Source organism: Magnolia sinica, chromosome 7 (assembly GCF_029962835.1).
Source record: "Magnolia sinica isolate HGM2019 chromosome 7, MsV1, whole genome shotgun sequence".
NCBI lineage: Eukaryota > Viridiplantae > Streptophyta > Magnoliopsida > Magnoliales > Magnoliaceae > Magnolia > Magnolia sinica.
This window is the reverse complement of record NC_080579.1, coordinates 68860517-68880098: the sequence shown is the minus strand read 5'-3', so window position 1 is coordinate 68880098 and position 19582 is coordinate 68860517. Positions and strand designations below refer to the sequence as shown.

The 19582-nt window shown below is 40.8% G+C and overlaps 1 protein-coding gene across 4 annotated transcripts in view; it reads right to left on the bottom strand.

Moving 5' to 3' along the window:
• Positions 1–696: 696 nt before the first annotated feature.
• The window catches only part of LOC131251426 (zinc finger protein VAR3, chloroplastic), a 32270-nt gene continuing 13384 nt past the window's right edge, over positions 697–19582 (bottom strand). Inside the window, exons 2-7 of one of the 4 annotated variants that reach the window (XM_058252116.1) lie at positions 10585–10702; positions 8855–9195; positions 3003–3119; positions 2356–2454; positions 1963–2228; positions 697–1522 (exon numbers count right to left, since the gene is read on the bottom strand). In XM_058252116.1, the coding sequence (XP_058108099.1) occupies positions 1976–2228; positions 2356–2454; positions 3003–3119; positions 8855–9195; positions 10585–10702 (928 nt within the window). In that variant the 3' untranslated portion in view covers positions 697–1522; positions 1963–1975. Of the gene's footprint in view, positions 1523–1947; positions 2229–2355; positions 2455–3002; positions 3120–8854; positions 9196–10584; positions 10703–19582 lie in introns of all 4 variants that reach the window. The other 3 variants (XM_058252117.1, XM_058252115.1, XM_058252114.1) reach the window with 3 other exon arrangements.

The following is a 19582-nucleotide window of genomic DNA, read 5'->3' as shown; positions in this document are numbered from 1 at the left end:
CAAAAACAAATGAGTGGAGGGATGCAAGAGATTACCGGGCAGATTCAAAACTAAGGCGGGCTACACCATCAATATACTTTGTACATTGTGGCCAACCAGAAGAGTTAAAATATTTTTGGTAGAAGAACTATGGATTATTTCCAACCTCTGGAAAGTACAAATCCCATGCGTTTCCATATTTGCACTTGTACCCGCATGTGGTTGTGTATGGCATTACACTCATGTGAGATTAGCAAGCCTTCAAAGAGAAATTTTCCATAATTTGGAGGGATACAACTACAAGAGAAATTATACATAATCCATAGAAACAGAAGCACCTCTGGAAAGGAGGTAGGCAATTCTGGAAATAAGTAGTGTTTTCTTAAATCAACTGATTTGGTGGGTAACCAAACACACTGATTAAAATAGTGACTTTGAGAATGTTAGCAAAACCAAACGAGCCCTTAGCTATAGAGTTATCTACAAAGTTTCTAGACTCTTGCTGGTCGTTGGATGGTCAGACTGTGATATCAACCTAGCCCTTGTATAAGGAAAACTACAAAAGTTCTATAGCTGTATGTAGGGAGGAAAGCTACTCATTTGGGAGGCATCTCAAAAAGTTGTAAACACTGAAAGTTCAAGTGCAATACAAGTCTCGTCTTGAAGACTCTTGTGTTGGGTTGGCTAATTCATTCAAAGGGGTTGTGAATCTAAGCATGGAGGAAGCACTTGGTTGTGACATTATGCACTAGTCAGTTGCAAGGTTGGAATGCTTATTACAAACCTGTAAAGCTGAATGAGGCTAGCAAAACTTTCTACAGGAATTATGTTCCAGAAATTCAACTTGCTTCAACCAAATAAAATGCTGAAGCTCTTGTTGCAGTATTTTTCTCAAAAAACAAAAACAAAAAAAGAAAGGAAGAAAAAAAGAAAAGAAAGGGGGAAAGGAAAAGTAAAGTAACCTTTAGGGAGAGTCATTTCAGTGACTCTCAAATCACAGTCCTGTGAGGACTACACACCTCCCCATTGCTAAGAAGCAAGAGTCCCTTAGCCACAAAAGTTGCTTCATATTAGAAGTAGAGGACTGATCACCCACAGGCAATGGCACCACTAGTGGCGCTGTCCCATATTTCCTGCTAACACATCACTAGTGTAGGACATTTGTGCGATGAAAATGGTAGGCCCACTATGTAGATCACCCTTCTCAAAAATCAGGTGATCAACTCACTAGGTGGACCACACCCATATTGATTCCAACAGTGTGGCCCATCTGATGAGTGGAACAGCCTGACTTTTTGTGCATGGTGATCTTCATGGTTGGGCATGACATTTCCATTGTACTGACATCCTACACAAGTGGCATGTTGGCAGGAAAGATGGTTTGTGGTGCCATTGCCTGTACCTGATTAGGAGTTCTCTTATAAGTATAACCTGATGAAATTTGCCTTCAACTGTGTCACTGTTGGATTGCCAATGCCAGAACTGAGGATTCAAATCATTTGAAACAACAAAACCCAAATATCACTCCAGAGAAATCCTGCTGCTGCAAAACAATAAGAATAGCAAAGATTACATCTATGACACGAGAGCAGTAATGAAGCTAGTCACCAGAATTGTACTCATAGCCACAGATGTGAGAGATCCGAGACATTCATCACGAGGGGACCCTATTGTGTGTGCGCCAGAGCAGCCAATAAGCAGGAAAGTCCACTCATCAGGTAGGCCACTCATTATGAAGAAAGTGGATGGTTAGAAACTAAGATTGCCAGTCCACATTCATTGTCAGAGTATTTGATCCGAGGGACTTACACAACAGAGCCTCTACCCGATAAGTGCCCAGGATCTCACACATGAGTGTCATATTAGAGCATGCACCCAAAGTTGGTTGAGAAACCTACTCACAGGAGTAGCCTCTGCATTTCTCATGAATCCAATAGGATTCTACTGCCAAATGGAAAGCAAACTTACCCTGGAGGCACTTACACACCCTTTGTCATTAAGGGAAACGCCGCTTCGATGTTTCCATCTTGCTGAATGAAAATCTTTTTTTCCTCCCGGTTTGGGCCATGGCATCAGTTAATTCATTATCAGATCCCTCGTTATCATCCTCAGAGTCTCCGTGACTCAAACGAGTGGCCACTTTTGGCTTTCTCCAAATCTGATCTTCATATTGCGCCACCTCATCCTTTGGGCGTTTGCAATTGCACTTTAAGCAGACCATGTTCCTTCGATAATTCAAGAAGTCACATCTGCATGAATAATCCACTTTTCAAGTAAGTCATCGGCTTTGCAATTGCAAGCATTCACATATGAAGATCTGGAAAAAAAAAAAAAAAAAGGGTGGGGGGGGGGGGGGGGGGGGGGGAGCAGTCTTACGAGGGGCATTCCCATTCCCCCGGAGATAGCTCTCTCTTGGGTCGAGATTCTTGGCAACGCAGGCAGTTCTTATTGCGAGCAAAATTCATGAACTGGCACCTGCAAATTAAGGCAGATGAGAACAAATTAATGTACAAGGTCCACATCAACAAACTGACATGAGTCTTACAAGAGCGGAATTTGATGATCCTCAACCTGAGCATATGTGCACTGTTCTTGAGATGAGTTTGTGAGGGTGATGCCCATGGATCGATGATTGAAACTGGATCTTGTGGGCCAGACCATGGATGGACCATGTCCCAAAAAGCCATCCTGATTGACAATTGCAATCCTTCGATGGATGACCAGAAAAAGATGGCTAAGAAAAGAAATACAGCACGGTCTATGTTTGATGGAAGACAAAAAGTACCAATCGGATGCTGAGGATCTTCCAATCTGGGAATGTTTTTGCCATTAAAAAAATCTGGGAACTTCTGGGGCATGATGCATCCAGTGTGGTTCCACTGTATCAACGGTCTGGATCACTGAAACCATGGGCATTGCCCATTCAAAACTGTAAATCTAAGGATAATATGCGTACCAGCAGCCTGCAGATCTATATTTCCACACAACAAGAATTGCAAGTAAAGGAAAAGCAATTGACTTACTGTGGGCAAGCCCAATCCCCTTTCTTCATTTCAACATCATCAAAACTCACTCTCTTTGGACCCTCTTCTCTGCACTGCAAACATCGGATATTCCTGGAGAAGTTCATGAAATTGCACCTGCAATCACAGACCTCAGTTTCTATATATGCTAGTCTTTGATATAAAATGTATTATTGAAGCGAACGTAACTGGTTGTGTTGAGTTGTTGATCCTTCAGCAGTCTCATTTTCCAATAAAAATGCTAAGACGGCAAGTCATAACCTCCTGATTGATTTTAATATGCAAATCATCAAATGAGTGACAACTATTTCATATCATTGATCCCTCAGCAGATGGATACTCAGGTTTGCACTTCAACTAATGTTTGACTTGGACTTCATTAGGGTGGAAATCAAATCCTGTTTTTCAGAATTCCCAAACATCCTCTCCCACAAGTTTCTTCAAAAGTTCCAAAGGTGGAAGGGGCCTTGTATCTCTTTCTCTAACCAATAAGAAAGAAGATAAAAAAATAAAAATAAAAATAAAAACTAACAACCAATCGAAATTTAGTTCACAAAATAAAAGCGAAGCAAAAGAAAGTATTGGAAAGAAAAAAGACAGCTAGAGCCCTGGAAATTTCAGCAACTAGTAAAGTCTAGACTCTGGTGGGAGTTTGCACTCCATTGCCATATCAGCACAAGTAAACACATCAACAGCTAGTGAGGCCAGCATCAGAGGCAGTGGGGCCCATCATGCAATGACCAACACCTTGTTCGTGAAGCCCAGCTCGTTGCTCCACAAAATCACGTCACATCAGGCCGATGGGCCACATGACCCAAATCCCAATCCAGGACATGTCTAGTCACATCTAGCCAATTTTTTGGGTATCAAATTATGTAAAAACCACAATAAATTGGTCTTGTTTGACATCTAGCCACTTTTTAGGTATCAAATTATGTGAAAACCACAAGAAATTGGTCTTGTTTGAAAGCCTACTGAGTTACCTTTCCAACGAGCCCAAGATCATGTAATCCTAGTACTGTTTGTGAGTTATGGTCAATTTTATGAACAAATATATTGTTGTGATGTGATTTCAGTGTTGCACAAGGAGACAAGCTTCACAAACAAGGTGTTGGTTATAGTATGGTGGGCCCCACTGCCTCTGATGCATGCCCTTCTTTCTAATAATGTGTTTGAACATGTCATCATGTGCAGGATGGTGTGGCAAGGAAGTACAAAATCCTATAGAAGTATAGCCTCCACAAGTTGCGAAACTTCTAGCAGTCTAGGTGGTTCTATTGTAAAAATAATGATGAATTAACAATGTATTTATTTTTTGAAAGCTGACTCTAGGTGTTTTTGAACTCCTTTCTTTTGCTTTCTCCATCAAATAGCTTTCTATTTGTGTCTGTTTCTACACTTAGATAGCATTCGCTGTTATCTTGTCTTTTGCTGGTTAGAGATTCAGCACGGTAGCTGACTCGACATATAAATTCTATGACTTTTTAAGAACTCTACAATGATTTGTATAAAACACCAACTCTAGATCCTGGAGAAACAGTTATGGATTTTGTTTTGAATTAAGCATCGTTGATACTTTCCACTTGAACTTCCAGCATGGGAATTTTTCCTGGATTTGTTGAAGGGTTTTGCATAGACCCTTGCCAAGTCATGAGTCTGACATAACTGTGCCTACTTGTCTTCACTGAGTCACTCGCAAGACAGCAAAGACACTTATTTCCTTCGCATTGCGATTTCGTTGTCATATGCACCACAGTTGTGCAATGTGGATTCATCACAACTCACAAGCAAGACTGTCAATGCCATACGTACAGTGGTTGTACGCATGAGCATTGATGGTCATGCTCTCCAAGAGCATCAATGTTTTTGTTATTAATTCAGAGGCTTAGAGTTTTTAACAAGCATGATAGTTCACCACCAGCTTTTAGGTGGTTGTGTTTTGCCACTATACAGGTGGCATACATGCATGGCAATCTAGAGGCCCAAGTATTATGCCCCATCGCGGACGTAGCATAACTAAAACCATATAATGGTCAAACAATCTTAATCCTGTTGCATTGTTGAATTTGGACCATTGACCAATTCATTTCTAACCATGCATTTGATAGCCACCAATTGGATGGTAAGGAGCATTGGTGTAGCAGTATTTTTCCCAATGATTTCTAGGGTCTTGATTGACAATCATTCCTACCACTACACGGCGGGCATGCAACTTAAAAATTGGTTGTGAGCAATCAACTCTAAATGAGCCTAATTTGCAAGGAAATGGTGTGTCTATTTTAGGGGCAGACAATGATAATTCACCATCATATCTTAAGTTATGGTGTCCCATTGACTATACATTTATCATACATGAATGGGCAGTCTTGACTGTCCAAATTGTTGGAGACATCTCGGATGGGATGTAGACCAAATTTACTCCAACCAAAGCGTTAACCATCTAATTTTGAGACCTAATTTTGCTCAGCCACCAGCATTTTCTTTTTTTTTTTTTGAAATGATGTTTGTAAGTGTACATATGATAGCCACTAATTAGATTGTTAAGATCACTCCATTAGTGTGATTGTTAAGCAGTGTCCCACGCACAGTGGGTCCTACAATTTGGATGGTCCAGATTGGCATGCATTTGTGCTAACTGTGTAATGGATGAAACACCACAATTAAAATTTCGAACTGGACCATCAACATAGTCATGCTTCCAATTGGGGCTTTTGTAATTCTTCCGACTCCCAAAGCATTTAGCATTGTATGGATTCCAGTTAGCAACAATCAACAGAAACACAAGCCAACAGAAACTTTGACAACAATTGTAGAGTAAATTGTAGATGTATGACAATCGGCTGTGTCTGGGTGGTTGATTTCAAGATAGGAAGGTAAATCCTTGTGCTAAGAAGGGCAATTGAGGTCAATCAACGCTTTCTTCAAAGTTTCTTATTGTGGTGTTAGAGATGGGATTTCGCCAAATGTCAGTATTCTATGGTTTTCAGTGGGTAGGAATGTAAACTTGCAAATCAATGAATGAGTTGGGTAGATTTGTGACAAAAAGAAAAGAAAAAGTTGAATAGGGTTCTAATTCAGTGGCAATTTGGTCAACTTTGAGTAAGGTACTTCAAATAAATAGAAATTGAGTTTTGTACGGGACATGAATGTCATTTTTAAATTTGTTTCCCCCCATGAAACTGCCTGATTCCCAGATTGTGCACTCCTTGGGATTTCAATCATATCTTTGGGATCGGGTGCAGTTTTGAGTTATTTTTTATTCGGTAGGAAGCTAACTAGAATTGCTAACTGGAGGTTTTAGTTTGGAGTCAAAATTCGAAATGCTGTAGGAGATGGTGATGAAAGCAAAACTTGGATATTGAATTGGGCTTTTAAACTTGTTAGAAAGTTAAGTTAATGGTACAAAAAGGTACAGGGAAATTTGAAAAGTTATTTGTGGAGGTTGGGAGAATAGGAAACAAAGTTATACTTCAAAAAACAGCGATTCCCCGGGGTTGTGGAGATGGGATTTCCGTGCCCCGTGTATTTCAAAAATAAAAAACTCTGAGCGCTTGAAATCACTTGTATTTTCAAGATTAAAAAGGTTTGGGCCTTAGGCTGGGCCTACACTTCTTGAGGTTAGCTTTAAGCAAACTATTGGTTAAGGGGCAGTTTCTATAGGTTGTGGGTCTTGCAAAAGGTTGGATTCCTAGGGATTAAGAGTTCTAATCCTAAACCCTTCTTAAAATCCATGCATAATCCAAAGGAAAAAATCTCAGCTTAAAGACCCTTCCTCAACAACATCTAATTGACTGTGATACCCAAGTAAACTTTTCAGTGAGGAGCATTTTCTATGGTCAAGGTTTTGCTAAAGGTTGGATTCCTGGGGGTTAGGGACGCTGATCCTAAATCCTTCTTAAAACCACAAGAAACTCAGGTGAAAGACCCTTGCCTCAACCACATCTAATGGTCTATGATACCTATAGGAGATGGAGTTTCTACAAATAGAACAACTTTGTGCATGGTAGAGGTGGAATCTCGCCAGTCACCATTCAGGTAGCATGATGAAAAGAAGAAAATAAGATACCTAAAGTATGCTTTTTGGATCCTCAGTCTCTTCCTTCCATGCTTTGTTATGCTCTTCTCCACATGGGAGCCAAGACCCAATGGCTATGCTTTGGCAGTGCTCCCCTGAAAGTGCCAGCGTTTGGGTGGCTTGTTGGTAGAAAGAGAGTCTTTACCATCAACAATCTTCGGAAGCTGGGAATGGTGATCCCGAATATGTGCTCTCGCCTCTCTGTCCAAGGGCAATGAGGAGGCAGTGGGTCACCTTTTTCTTCATTGCCACTTTTCCTCGAAGATACGGGATTCTATCCTATCCTCGTTCAACGAGCAGTGGTGTATGCCAACTTTGGTGGATAGTTTCTTAGTGTGGGGTCACAGGGTTTGTCTCCTGAAGCTTCATCGTGCGGAGTGGAGGTTGGCGATCTTAGCGCCCTTATGGGGTATTTGGGGAGAGGAATGGGAGATGCTTCAATAACCTTGTTAAGGATGCTGATGTTGTTATTCACTCGTTGAAGTGAAATCCATCGTAGCTGAGTGGGCTTGTTGCATCTGTCTTTTGAAAGATAGGTCTTCGCTTTCTGCTTTTTAGGGCTGTAAGCTTTACGGCACCATATCGGCACCTTCTTAATAAAGTCCTTTTATCTTTCAAAAAAATAATAATAATAATAATGGGTGCAACAAAAGGCTTAGAGCCTTCAAGTACATCCACGTGTGGTAAATCTGCCCTTTTTGATGCACTGTACCGAGCAATGCATGTACTCATATGAGGTTCCCTAAGGGAGGGACTCTGTTGCTACAGTTTCTCAATGCCTTTTCCCTTTTCACCGTGGGGCAATATGATCCAATCATTTTTTCTATATGGGAAAGGACTTCTCCATACGTTGCTAGCGAAGAGAATAAGATGCTGCTCCCCCTCCCTCTGTCTTTTCCCGCTTTGCTAATCTTCCCCTCTAACGCGGGCCGAGCGGCGGCGGGCGCGGGAGGAAGAAACCTAAGAGAAGATGCTCTTCTCTTAGGTCCTGTTTTTTTCAGTGCAACACAGGAAAGCGCCCTCTTGTTCGGGACTGCCGGAATAGAATACTCGAGACCCCATAACCTAAGAACATCCCAAGGCAACCTGACACTTGAGTTCCCCATCTTTACCAAAGGTGAAGAGGAAAGATAATCCTCCCATATCTCCATGTACATGGGGACAAGCATATGGAAGAAAGGTTCAAAAGATATAATGAGGGGCTTTGTCTCAGTTTCATTCTTATCCAAGTCAATTTGTCAAGATTCCCTATGAAGGTTTGAAAGATATAAATACAATCAAGGCAATCTTGAAAAAACCATCATACCTTATCTTAAATTCAAGTGAAAATGTGATTACTTCAAGTCTTGCTCATTGACATGGGCTGGACTCAATCCTGAATATGCTCAATGACAAAAGTCTGCTCGCTAAGTTGACAATGGAATAATAGATGCCAAGCTACAAAGAATCTTAATGGCAAAATCCAAATATTGACATCTTTTATTTATCTGAGGTAGTTACACTTACACCATAGGATATGAGTGCCAAAACTTGTGTGCATTTTGTCGACTATCTAATTCCCAAAGAAATAGAAAAGTAAAGACAACTATAAGGTCTATATTCAAGCAAAGAAGCCTAGGACCTTAGGTATGATTGGCAAAACAGGTTCCCTGATGATGATTGGTTTGCTATATGTTGCTTATTAGCAACTTGCTAAGAACTTATCCAATCCTGTCTATATTAAAGCAAAACGACATCAGATCTATATCAAAGTGAGAAGAGGTTTTCCAGAACTTACTTACAACAAATCCAATCCCCTCTCTTCATTTCAACATTTAGAAACTGTTTGTCACAATCTGAGATATTTCGTTGCTTTTCAACCACAGACTTCACTGCAGACTTTGGTAGCGACGGATCACGGGCTGTGTCACTCAGTTCAATCAGCTTGGAAAGCAGTCTGCGGGCAGATGCCTCAACATGCTCTCTGCCATGAGGTTTCTCTCCCCCAGAAAGAACAAGCGGATCAATTGCGTAGCTGAGCAGAATACGTACAATATCAACAGTACGGGCATCTTCCCCTTCCTTCGCTATCACATAAGCTCTATCACAGGATCCCCGTAGATTGCAGCCACTGCATACCTGCACGTAGAAGATATTCTTACAACTTACGCAGTAAAAATATCTCTCTTTCAAACACCTCACAGTTTGATTAAAATACTAAATAATATGGTGTTCTTTATTCGTAGTATCTGATCCAACTCTTGTTATTCAAGGGTTATTGTTTTATCTAGGATACATTTGGATGTTCATGATGCTCCCAACACACACAGGAGGCATGATTGTGAAATCCTAATTGAGTTTTAAAAGGGACCTTCCCATTCTCATCTCAACCACAATGTGGAATGGAGAAGGCAGGAAAAACACCAACTTGCTTAAAGTTGCATCTCAACCACAATGTGGAATGGAAAAGGCAGGAAAACACCAGCTTGCTTAATGTTGGGTGCATTTGCCACGCCACTCCTAACATCGAGTACATTATGCTCAGGAAGCCCCACCAACAACAACTTGCTTAATGTTAGGTGTTCACACTGCTCCCAACACGCACAGGATTAGAGCCGGGCATCGAGTCAAGTCGGACCAAGTTATGGCTGACCCGACATGATCCAGTTTTGAAATAGGCCTGACCCGAACTTGAACCGACTCGGTACCGAGTCCAGCATGCCTGACCCAATCCGAGTCCAGGTCTAGCCGGGACTAATCCAGACCGAGTCTAACATAGTCACAACTACCGAGTCGGGTCGAGTCCGCACCGAGTCAAGTCGGATGCAGCGGGGTATTCACGGGCTGAAATCGCCACTCAAAGCCTAGATTCACTTGCCAGAATTGCAGCCTCTGGATCAGCTACACGGCATCTCAGATCTGAAACTTCAGATTTGAGTTTTTTTTTTTTAATATATATGTACGAGTCGAGTTTCGGATCGAGTCGAGTCAATACCGAGTTGGATTTCGGGTCAAGTCAAGTCAAGTTACTGGGTGACTCGAACTCGACTTGGTTTGGTTCAGATTGGATGAAGTCAACTCGATTTGGATTAACTCACCCACTCAGTTCGAATCGAGTCGGATCTGAACAAGTCGGATGAGTCGAGTTTGCCGAGTCGAGTCGTCCCATGCCCAGCTCTACACAGGATGCATGATTGTGAAATTGTAATTGAGTTTGAAAAGGGGCCTTCCCATTCTCATCTCAACCACAATGTGGAATGGAGAAGGCAGGAAACACCAGCTTGCATAATGTTGCAGGGATTAGTCTCACTTCAAAAAAGAGGTGGGGACACCCTGTGTCTTAAAAAAAAACCACGATGTGGAATGGAAATGGCAGGAAACCACCAACTTGCTTAATGTTGGGTGAGTTTTCCACGCCACTCCGATCATCGAGTACATTATGCTCAGGAAGCCCCACCAACAACGAGTGGGTGATAAGCTCAAACACTACCTAGAGCAGCCAAGTGAAGATAAACAAAATAAACTAACCTCCCCTTCATCAAGTTTCACATATGCTCTCAATCTTTTTGCTGAATTAACAGCTTTCCGAAGCAGATTAGGACATCCGCACTCAACAACATCTTGAATGTCTTTCTTAGACAAGGATCTGCAATGAAATAAACAATAAATACGTTAAAATGAGAAGGCGAAGTGTACATTTACTTGATTTGTGCTTTAGAAATTGATGTTCTGTCTATTGACAGGACTTTCTAGCAGCTCAAACATTTTTATTGTATTTATTTATAAACAGGATTTTGTAACAAAAATATGAAGGAGAGTTATCAATAAACTTTAAAACATCTCCGAAAGATGTGTGTTCCTACTTAATAAACCTAGGAAATGCATCAAATTCAATATCATTTTGAGTTAATCATGAAAATGAATTAGTCTGATTAGATTGGTAATGACAGTTAGAGAAAATGAACTGCATTTGCACCTTTAATTTATGTGAACAGCCTTCATATATAGAGAAAGTGAACTGCATTGGCACCTTTAATTTATATGAACAGCCTTCATATATAGAGAAAGTGAACTGCATTTGCACCTTTAATTTATGTGAACAGCCCAAATATTTTTTAGTACTAGAATTAGACCTGGCAATGGGCCAGGCCCCAGCCTGAATTTTGAATTGGTCAGGCTGGCCTTTTGGGCCAGCGTTATTCAAAATTTGATTTTGCTGGGGCCGAGACCATTGCCAGTCTTAACTAGAGTGAGACCAGCAGTTGAGTAAAAATAAGTTTGTGTGCATCCAAAAGTGGGATCATAAGTAGTGGCTCCCTTAGAAATCAAGTGAAACAAGATGCCATACTACGATCTTGAAAATCATTGCTCGCAGGCTTGCCAGATGTGAGCCAGGTAAGCACATTCCCCTGCCAACCCAGCACAGAATACCAATCAGTGTACATGGTGCATATAGATAATGACAGACGCTACTGCACACTAATGAGCAATCTGTGTTGGCATGAATTTGAAGACCAAACAGATGAATATGATGAAAGAGCATATCAAGGATCTTGAAATTCTTGCTGATCACAAATAAATGCCTAGCCAAATATCAATACCATGTAACTATGTTTCATTTCAAGATCAAACTGCAGAATAAATAACTAAGGTTGTGTTTGGATGCACGACCAAACTGCATTGTGGGCATTCAGTTTAATCAAGAGGAACTAGCCAAAAAACATTGATGCTGCCTCGCATCCGATGCAGGCTGGACCTGGGGCTCCTACAAGATGCATGTCAAAGAGTGGAAGAGGGCATGCATGATGATGGAACATGGTTTACGGTTCCATGGATGTGCTCGTCAGAAGACATGCATGTTATACACCGGTTATCAAGACTGAACCCTGGAACCCAATTTTCATGACCCAGGATGGCTCTAGTTTGAGGGTCGAACCATGTCTGAACAATATAAAATTGGTGCAATCGTATAGCTTATCACTCACCTCTCCATTGGGCAGAAGATAATGTGATTCTAACACGAATTGAGAGTAATGGCTATTTACTAATGGATGGCTAAGATTAGGGTTGTCAGTGGGTACTCTGATCTCAATCCAAACCCATTTTCAGATCCTACCTTGTGCTTGAAATTGGACCTAATGGGACTCAAATCCAATCAGATTCAAGTTCAGTAATTCATATATGGTACCTATATTCGAACCAAAAGGAGCCAAATCTAATTCCCTCAATTGAATCCAGATATGAGTATACCAGTATCTCCCCCAATGCAACCCAGACCTGGCTAAGATCATATCACCTGGCTAAGACCGACAGGAGCCAAATCTGTACACATGAAGGCTGAAGCCCTACTATTTAGTCTTCTCCTGAGCATTATTTCAAGGCATTTTTTACTCATGCTAGTTTTGCTTTTCCAACATCATTTTTTTTGTATCTTAGCGAGCTCCACACATGGATTTGATTTTATTGTCATGGTTGAACACGGAAGCATAGGCAGTGTTAGAAGATGCATCCAATGCGAACAGATAATATGCTTCTTTTTTTCCATTTGGTTAATTAAATGGGTTAGCTAAACTTCTCGATGAGATCCATAAAGAAAGCACTCCCTATGGTATACCAGAAAGAGAAGACAATTTCAACATAGAAGCCAAATCTTGTGATAATTGGAGATCCAACTGGGGTTGCAATCAGTGTTGTTAAAATCATACAATGTATGTTTTAAATCATATGATTCAAATCGGATCACAAGGGTAACAATCGAAATCACAGAAAATTTTGCAATTGGAGTGGATTCGTATGATCCAAAATTTGGATCTTATGGCATGTGATCCATCTGAATCATAAAACTTGAAAATGTTTATTTTTTCAGCATTTATCGTTCATTTTTTCTTTTCATTTGTGTTCATTTTTTACAAAAATACCCCTCCCACATGTGTCTAAATATAAACCCTCCCATTTAAAACCTTTTCTAATACTTATTCAAACTCATAAAAGAAAAGAAATTTGATAGTTGGAGCTTTGAAGAAAAAATGTATAAGTTGTGATTACTTTACAAACCATTCATCCAAACCAAGTTCCATTCTCTTTGGAGTGTTTCTATGGACAAATCTTCTCATCCAAAACTACTTTTCACATCATCTACAACCCAAGGTAAAAATAACATACCCCATCATTTTCTCTTGTGAGCTTTTTTTTATTATTGCTTTTGATTCATGACGGAAAATTTGGCAAAAGTTTGACATTGGCAGCCAACCCAACGCAGCCCTCTTATTTATTTATTTATTTATTTGAAACAATGATCACTTTATTAGATTGGGCCAAAGCCACCTTTTATCTGGGCTTGAGACGAAATGAGAGCAAAAATAGGTAGATTACAATCAAGCACTATCTAATAGTCTATTACATAGCAATGTAAATAAAATAAAATAAAAGTCTTGAGTTTTATGTGATTGTCATGTACCACGCAAACTAAAGGGGAAATTTTATAGGCTAGGAATACGACTAACCACACATTATGGGACAGAATGTTGGCACATTAAGGAACAACATGTTAATAGGATGAGCAGATGAAATAAGGACGTTGAGATGGATCAGTGGCAAGATGATAAAGGATAGAATTAGAAATTAATGCATTCGAGGGAACTTAAAAACAACACTAATAGGCAATAAGATGAGGGAAAGTAGGTTTAGATGGTTTGCTCATATTCAACGGAGACCAACAGATGACTATAGGAGTAAGTTGGTGCAAGTTGAATGCAGTGCAAATGATAACAAACCAAGCGAGCTCCTATGCGAAGGCCAACAAACTATTGATGGATTGATGAAAAAGACTTGTTTTGGGCCCCTTGTACGGTACACTAAATCAATTTGATGCTAAAAGATTTGGAAAGAAAAGAAAATATTGTGATCAAGAAGGCAAGAGCAGTAGTGGAGTCTATCTCCACACATGGAATGGCATTAAAAATTGTTGACATAATTGGGCCATGGACCATTCCCTTCCTGACTTTGGCCATGGGCCTCTTTTTTTCCTTTTATTAGTTCTCTTTTATTTTTGTTCATTTTTAACCCTTTTCTTGAAGGGTAGTTTATTTAATTTTGCCATTCACTGAATATATTAAGAGAGAGGACTGGACAACCAAGTCTCTTTTTGAGTTTATTTTCTTCCCAAGTTCTTTCTTTCCTCTAACATGGTTTCAAAGCAAGAAGATCCCTAGGGTTTCTTATCTCTAGATCCCTTCCCCTTATCTTCTAATCTTTTTTCTTCTTCTCTTCTTTTTCTTTTTATTTTCATATAATCTCTCTTGGTTTGAGAGTTTTAACCTTTAATCAATTGTATATGATTTGTGAGAGGTAGGGTCCTACAGTTGTGGTGTCTTGGAGATCTTGTTGAAGTTTTTGGTGGAAATTCTAGACCTATTCATTCCCTTTGATTGGATTAAAAAAAACAAGTTTGACTGATTTCGATTTGTTGGACCTTCGTATTTCTTTAGATTTTTTGGATTGTTTTTCTTCCAGATTTACTAAAACAATGACGCACATTCTTTTATTATGGTTCTAGTTTTAATGTTATTAACTATATTTTGTGCATCTTTTGTAGGTTGGTGGCTTCCCACGGCGTTCAAATCTTCGCAGAGACTTGCTTCTCTAATTAGGTTCCATGAAAAACGAAAAGAGAGATGTTTTGAAAAGAAAATCTGGTACACTATCTGCAACGAGGTTGCTCTGAGGTAAATTGGTGGATATCATGCACAATATAATTCTCTAATTAGGTTCGGCAAGGATGGAGACGATGAGAGTGGAGTGGAAAAAAAATAAATCCAAAGACAGAGACAGAAGATCGGGAGAGTACTACGATCCGTGTGTGGAAACATTGAAAGGTGGAGGCTTGTGATCGATTGAAAGGCAGACAACAATATAGAAGATAAGAATGATATGAACCAGGAAGATTCGACGGAGGTAAGAGGTAGGAAAAGGGTTCAAAAAGGGAAAGGAATCACAACATCAAACAAGCACCCAAGGTTCCCAATGTTATTTGTGGTGGGGCTTTCCAAACGGATGGCTACCAATAAATTTCAAGAGGGTATTTGGATGAGCTAGTAAGGTTATGGAGGTGGTGATTCCTAGATATCGCAACACGTCCGTACAGTGAGGCTTTGCATTCGTGAGAATGGAGTCAGACGACAGGGTGGCGAGAGGTGTGAAGTTGTTGAATGATGAAAAGTTTGCAGGTAGGAAGTTGGGTGTGCAAAGGCGCGATGCGGGCTGGAGAGGAAAAACTAAGACGAAGCGAAACGAAAGGGGATAAAAAATAATAACGTTGTTAACAAAAATCCCTAGGACTTAACGAAGAAGGTAGCTTTAGTTTCTTCTACACCTGCAAATGAGAGTACAAGAATGGGACCACAAATAAGGAAGTCATAAAGGATGCAGTTACTGAAGTCTTTAGCTATGGGATGAAGAGGGATGATGCTTCAGGGGATGTATCCTTGTAATCTAGGAAAGGTGTCGGGAGGGTGGAGATGGACCACGGTCTGGAAGTGGAGATTCATGAGAAGGTGCTAGAGGAATCTTTAAAATCCTTTGAATGTTGCCTAGTGGCTACGGTGTGCAGGACAAAATTTTGTCATATCATTTCTGACGAGATTAATTACGCAGCAGGAAACATCGGTGAAAGGAGATCTTTGGGGGTGACACATGGAAAAGATTTAAATGCAACACATTTGCCTTCATCAGAGCAAATATGTTTCAAACATTCTCCTTTTGATGTGTGGCAAGAAAAGCAGATGTTTAGTATGACGGTGAAACGGCGTGCGTAGCCTGAAGCATCAGTTTCACAGATGGTTGATCCATGGCTCAACATGTTTGAGATGGGATATACAGAATAGGGTATCAAGGAAAATGCCAATGCTTTCCACACACGTCGCTAGGTCATCATATGAAGACGACGTGGCATTATCTCCTCTGTCACGAGGGACATCTGGCAGAGAGAAAGAAAGGGGGTAGTTCTCTGGCGCTCGTACGTGTTAAGGATTTCAATGGGCCATCGTGTGAATGTTGGGCAGGAGTGCTACATACTTACGATGTGCTATGTGCAAAGAAAGTCACATATGACTGGCTCACTTTTATCCACTCAGATTTCAATTGTCTAATGACACTTATTTAATCAAATCGATGTCACTTATTCAAGCAGACCAGCAGGTCATCGTTGTCGAATTCAGTGTCCAACGGGAATCACATATGGTATTAGCAAAGCAAAGGAACGAGCTTCCCAAATCCATGAGTTAAGAAAATCAGTTGATGTTGATTGCTGATTCAAGGGACCTTCTTGAAGCTGTAGTTGTTATCATCCCCATTCAAGCAGTAAATGAGGCAGCGTGGGCAGGCAAAAGTTCAAGCTCTTTGGTGGTTGCTAGCAAGGAGGAAGTGGGTCATGTCTCGGTATCCCAAGGGGTGAAATGGACACGAGAGGCTTAGGGGAAAGTTGGAAGACTCCTGGGCATCACGTTTGGGGATTGTGAGGAGGATTATGTGGTGGATTTCCATACGATTCAAGAAAGGGGGCACAGAAAGAGAGGGAACCGCAGTTAGCCGCAGCTATGGCCTCTCCTAGAGGCTGAAGGGATTAGAATGCTCAGTAAATTATGACATTGCATATGGATCTATGGTGGGTCAGTTAGGGAGAAGGGGTAATAGGGTGACTCCATGAAGATTATATCTTGGAATGTAAGGGGTATGGGCTTGCCCCCAAAAGCAAAGCGCAAATTCAAGCCATTTGTTCTAAGTTCTAAGCACAGGTAATGGTGATTCAAGAAACCAAACTTTCTGTAATAGATCAAAGGATGATAAGGGACGTATGGAGAGGTACAATGAAAGAATTGATAGTTAAAGATGCTGATGGTTCAGCAGGAGGCATTCTAATCATTTGAAACTCGATGTGATGGTCTATGAAAGATAATTGGGCTGGTGAATTCTCTTTAAGTCTGGTTTTGCATGACAAATCTTCCAATTTCTAGTGGTTATTTTCAATAGTTTATGGCCCGAATAATTTGCCTCTAAGGGGGTGGTTTTGGGCAAAGGTGGACTTGGTCGGACCCAAATGGGGTCTTCTGCGATGCATCGGAAGAGACTTTAACATTACAAGATTTCCTTACGAAAAATCGACAAGAGGGAGTCCTACTCGAAGCATGCAGGCTTTTTCAGATTGGATCTGTCAGAATAATCTGGTTGAGGGATCAAAGTTACATGGTCTAATGGTCAAACTAATCCAATTCAATAAAAACTTGATTGTTTCCTAGTTTTGGCTCAATGAATTGATCACTACTCTTTGCCTTCTCAAAGGGGCCTGCCCAAACCCATATCTGATCACTGCCCGATAATGCTAGAAGTAAAGATGGAAAGTTGGGGTCCAAGACCATTCAGGTTCAAACTGGCTTGGCTAGAAGTTGAAGGCTTCAAGGAGTTGGTGATTAAATGGTGGGAATCCTTTCACATATCAGGTCAGTTGGGTTTTGTCTTATTCCAAAAATTGCATCTCCTCAAAGGTAAAATTGCTTCTTGGAAAGAGGAATTCTTCCAAAATAGGGAAGCAGTGATGGATAGTTTATTGGAGGAAATTCAAGCCTTGGATCTAAAAGAGAAAGGTGGTGCTTTATTGGATATTGAAAGAAATCATGGGGAAACCATCCAAAGGGATTACAATAACTATTTGTAGAAGAAGAAATACGATCACGTGCCACATGGCTCAAGGAGGGGGATAACAATACCAATTTCTTCCATGGTTATGCCAATGCTAGAGCTCGTTCAAACAAGATAGAGTCAGTAGTGGAAGATGGGATCCAGATCGAAGGTAAAGCGCGAGTTTGTGGAGATCTTGTGTCTTATTACAGAAATTTGCTTTCAGATTGAAGGCTATAAAGACTGAAGCTAGATCAGCTCAAGTTCACAACCTTGTCTAGTGGTGAGGCAGAATTTTTGGAAGAGAAAATTTCGGAGGAGATCAAATCTACTATTAAAGGTATAGGTAAGGACAAGGCCCCAGGACTAGATGGCTTCCAGTTAGCATTATTCCAATTTTTTTGGGAAACTGTAAGGTTAGATTTGATGGCTTTTTGTTCCGAGTTCAGCATGAATGGTAAGCTTGCCTTTAAGATGGGTGCAACGTTTATAACACTTATTCATAAGAAGGAAGGGGCGGAATGCATCAAAGACATTCGGCCAATAAGTCTTATTTCCTCTCCTTAAAATATCTTAGCAAAGATTCTGGCACCTAGATTCAGATCCGTGTTGGGACGATTGATATCCAAAGAGTAGGGGGCTTTTGTTGAAGGTAGGCAGATTTTGGGAAGATCCCTTATCGCTAATGATGTCATCAATTTGTGACGCGAGGAAGGCAGTAGGGGAGCGTTGTGCAACCTAGATTTGGAGAAAACTTGTGATCATGTGGAATGGCCATTTCTAAACTATTTGTTGGGTCGTATGGGTAGAGGAGTTGGATTAAGGAATGCATGGGCTTGGCCAAGTTTTCAATTCTAATCAATGGCTCACCCCAAGGTTTTTTTAAATCCTCTAGGGGTCTAAGGCAAGGAGATTCGCTCTCTCCCTTTTCGTTGTTGTGACCAAAGAACTAAGCAGGATGTTATCTAAATGGGTTCAGGAAAGTTTATTTCACAGCTTCAAGGTGGATGGAGTAGTCTTTCAGGTATCACATCTTCGGTTTGCGAATGGTACCATACTATTTTGTGATGCGGAGGTTACCTGAGTTGATAATCTCATAAAGGCAAAATTCTGCTTCAAAACAGTTTCATGTCTTCCGGTAAATCTTTATAAATCCGAACTGTTTGGGTATAGGTCTATCACAGGAGGAAGTGGAATCTTTTGCTCGCTTGTTTGGTTGTAAGGCGGGATTCTTCCCATCCTCCTACTTGGACCTCCCGTTGTGCATTGGAAAACTAAACAAGTCGTAATGGCATCCAGTCATTGAAAGGTCTTAAAGAAGATTATCTGCGTGGAAAAGTAGATGTTTGTCCTTGGCTGGAAGAATTCTCCTCATTAAAACGGTGTTAGCTAACCTACCACTTTTGTTTACGTCCTCATTCCAGCGCCCAAAAGGAGTGCACTCTTAACTTGGAGAAACTTCGAAGGGCCTTGTTATGGCAGGGAGGGGAGTCTAAGCAGAAATATCATCTCATGAAGTGGGCTGATGTATGTAGATCGAAGGAGAAGGGGGGGAGTGGGCATTCAGGATCTTGAATTAATAAACCAAGCTCTTTTGGGTAAGTGGATCTAGAGGTTCGGGGCAGAGAATGGGGGTTTATGGAAGGAAGTCTTGGTACGAAAGTATGGGGTTGAGGGATCGGGGTGTTGGCCTAAGTGCATTCCGCTATACAAAGGGCCGTCTATGTGGAGATCCATCATGACCCTTAAGGGGTTGGATGTTTAAGGGAGTGGGTTTTCGAGTGGGAAGCGGGTCCGAGGTCAGATTCTGGAAGGACATATGGATAGGCAACACCTCATTCTTGATATGACTCCC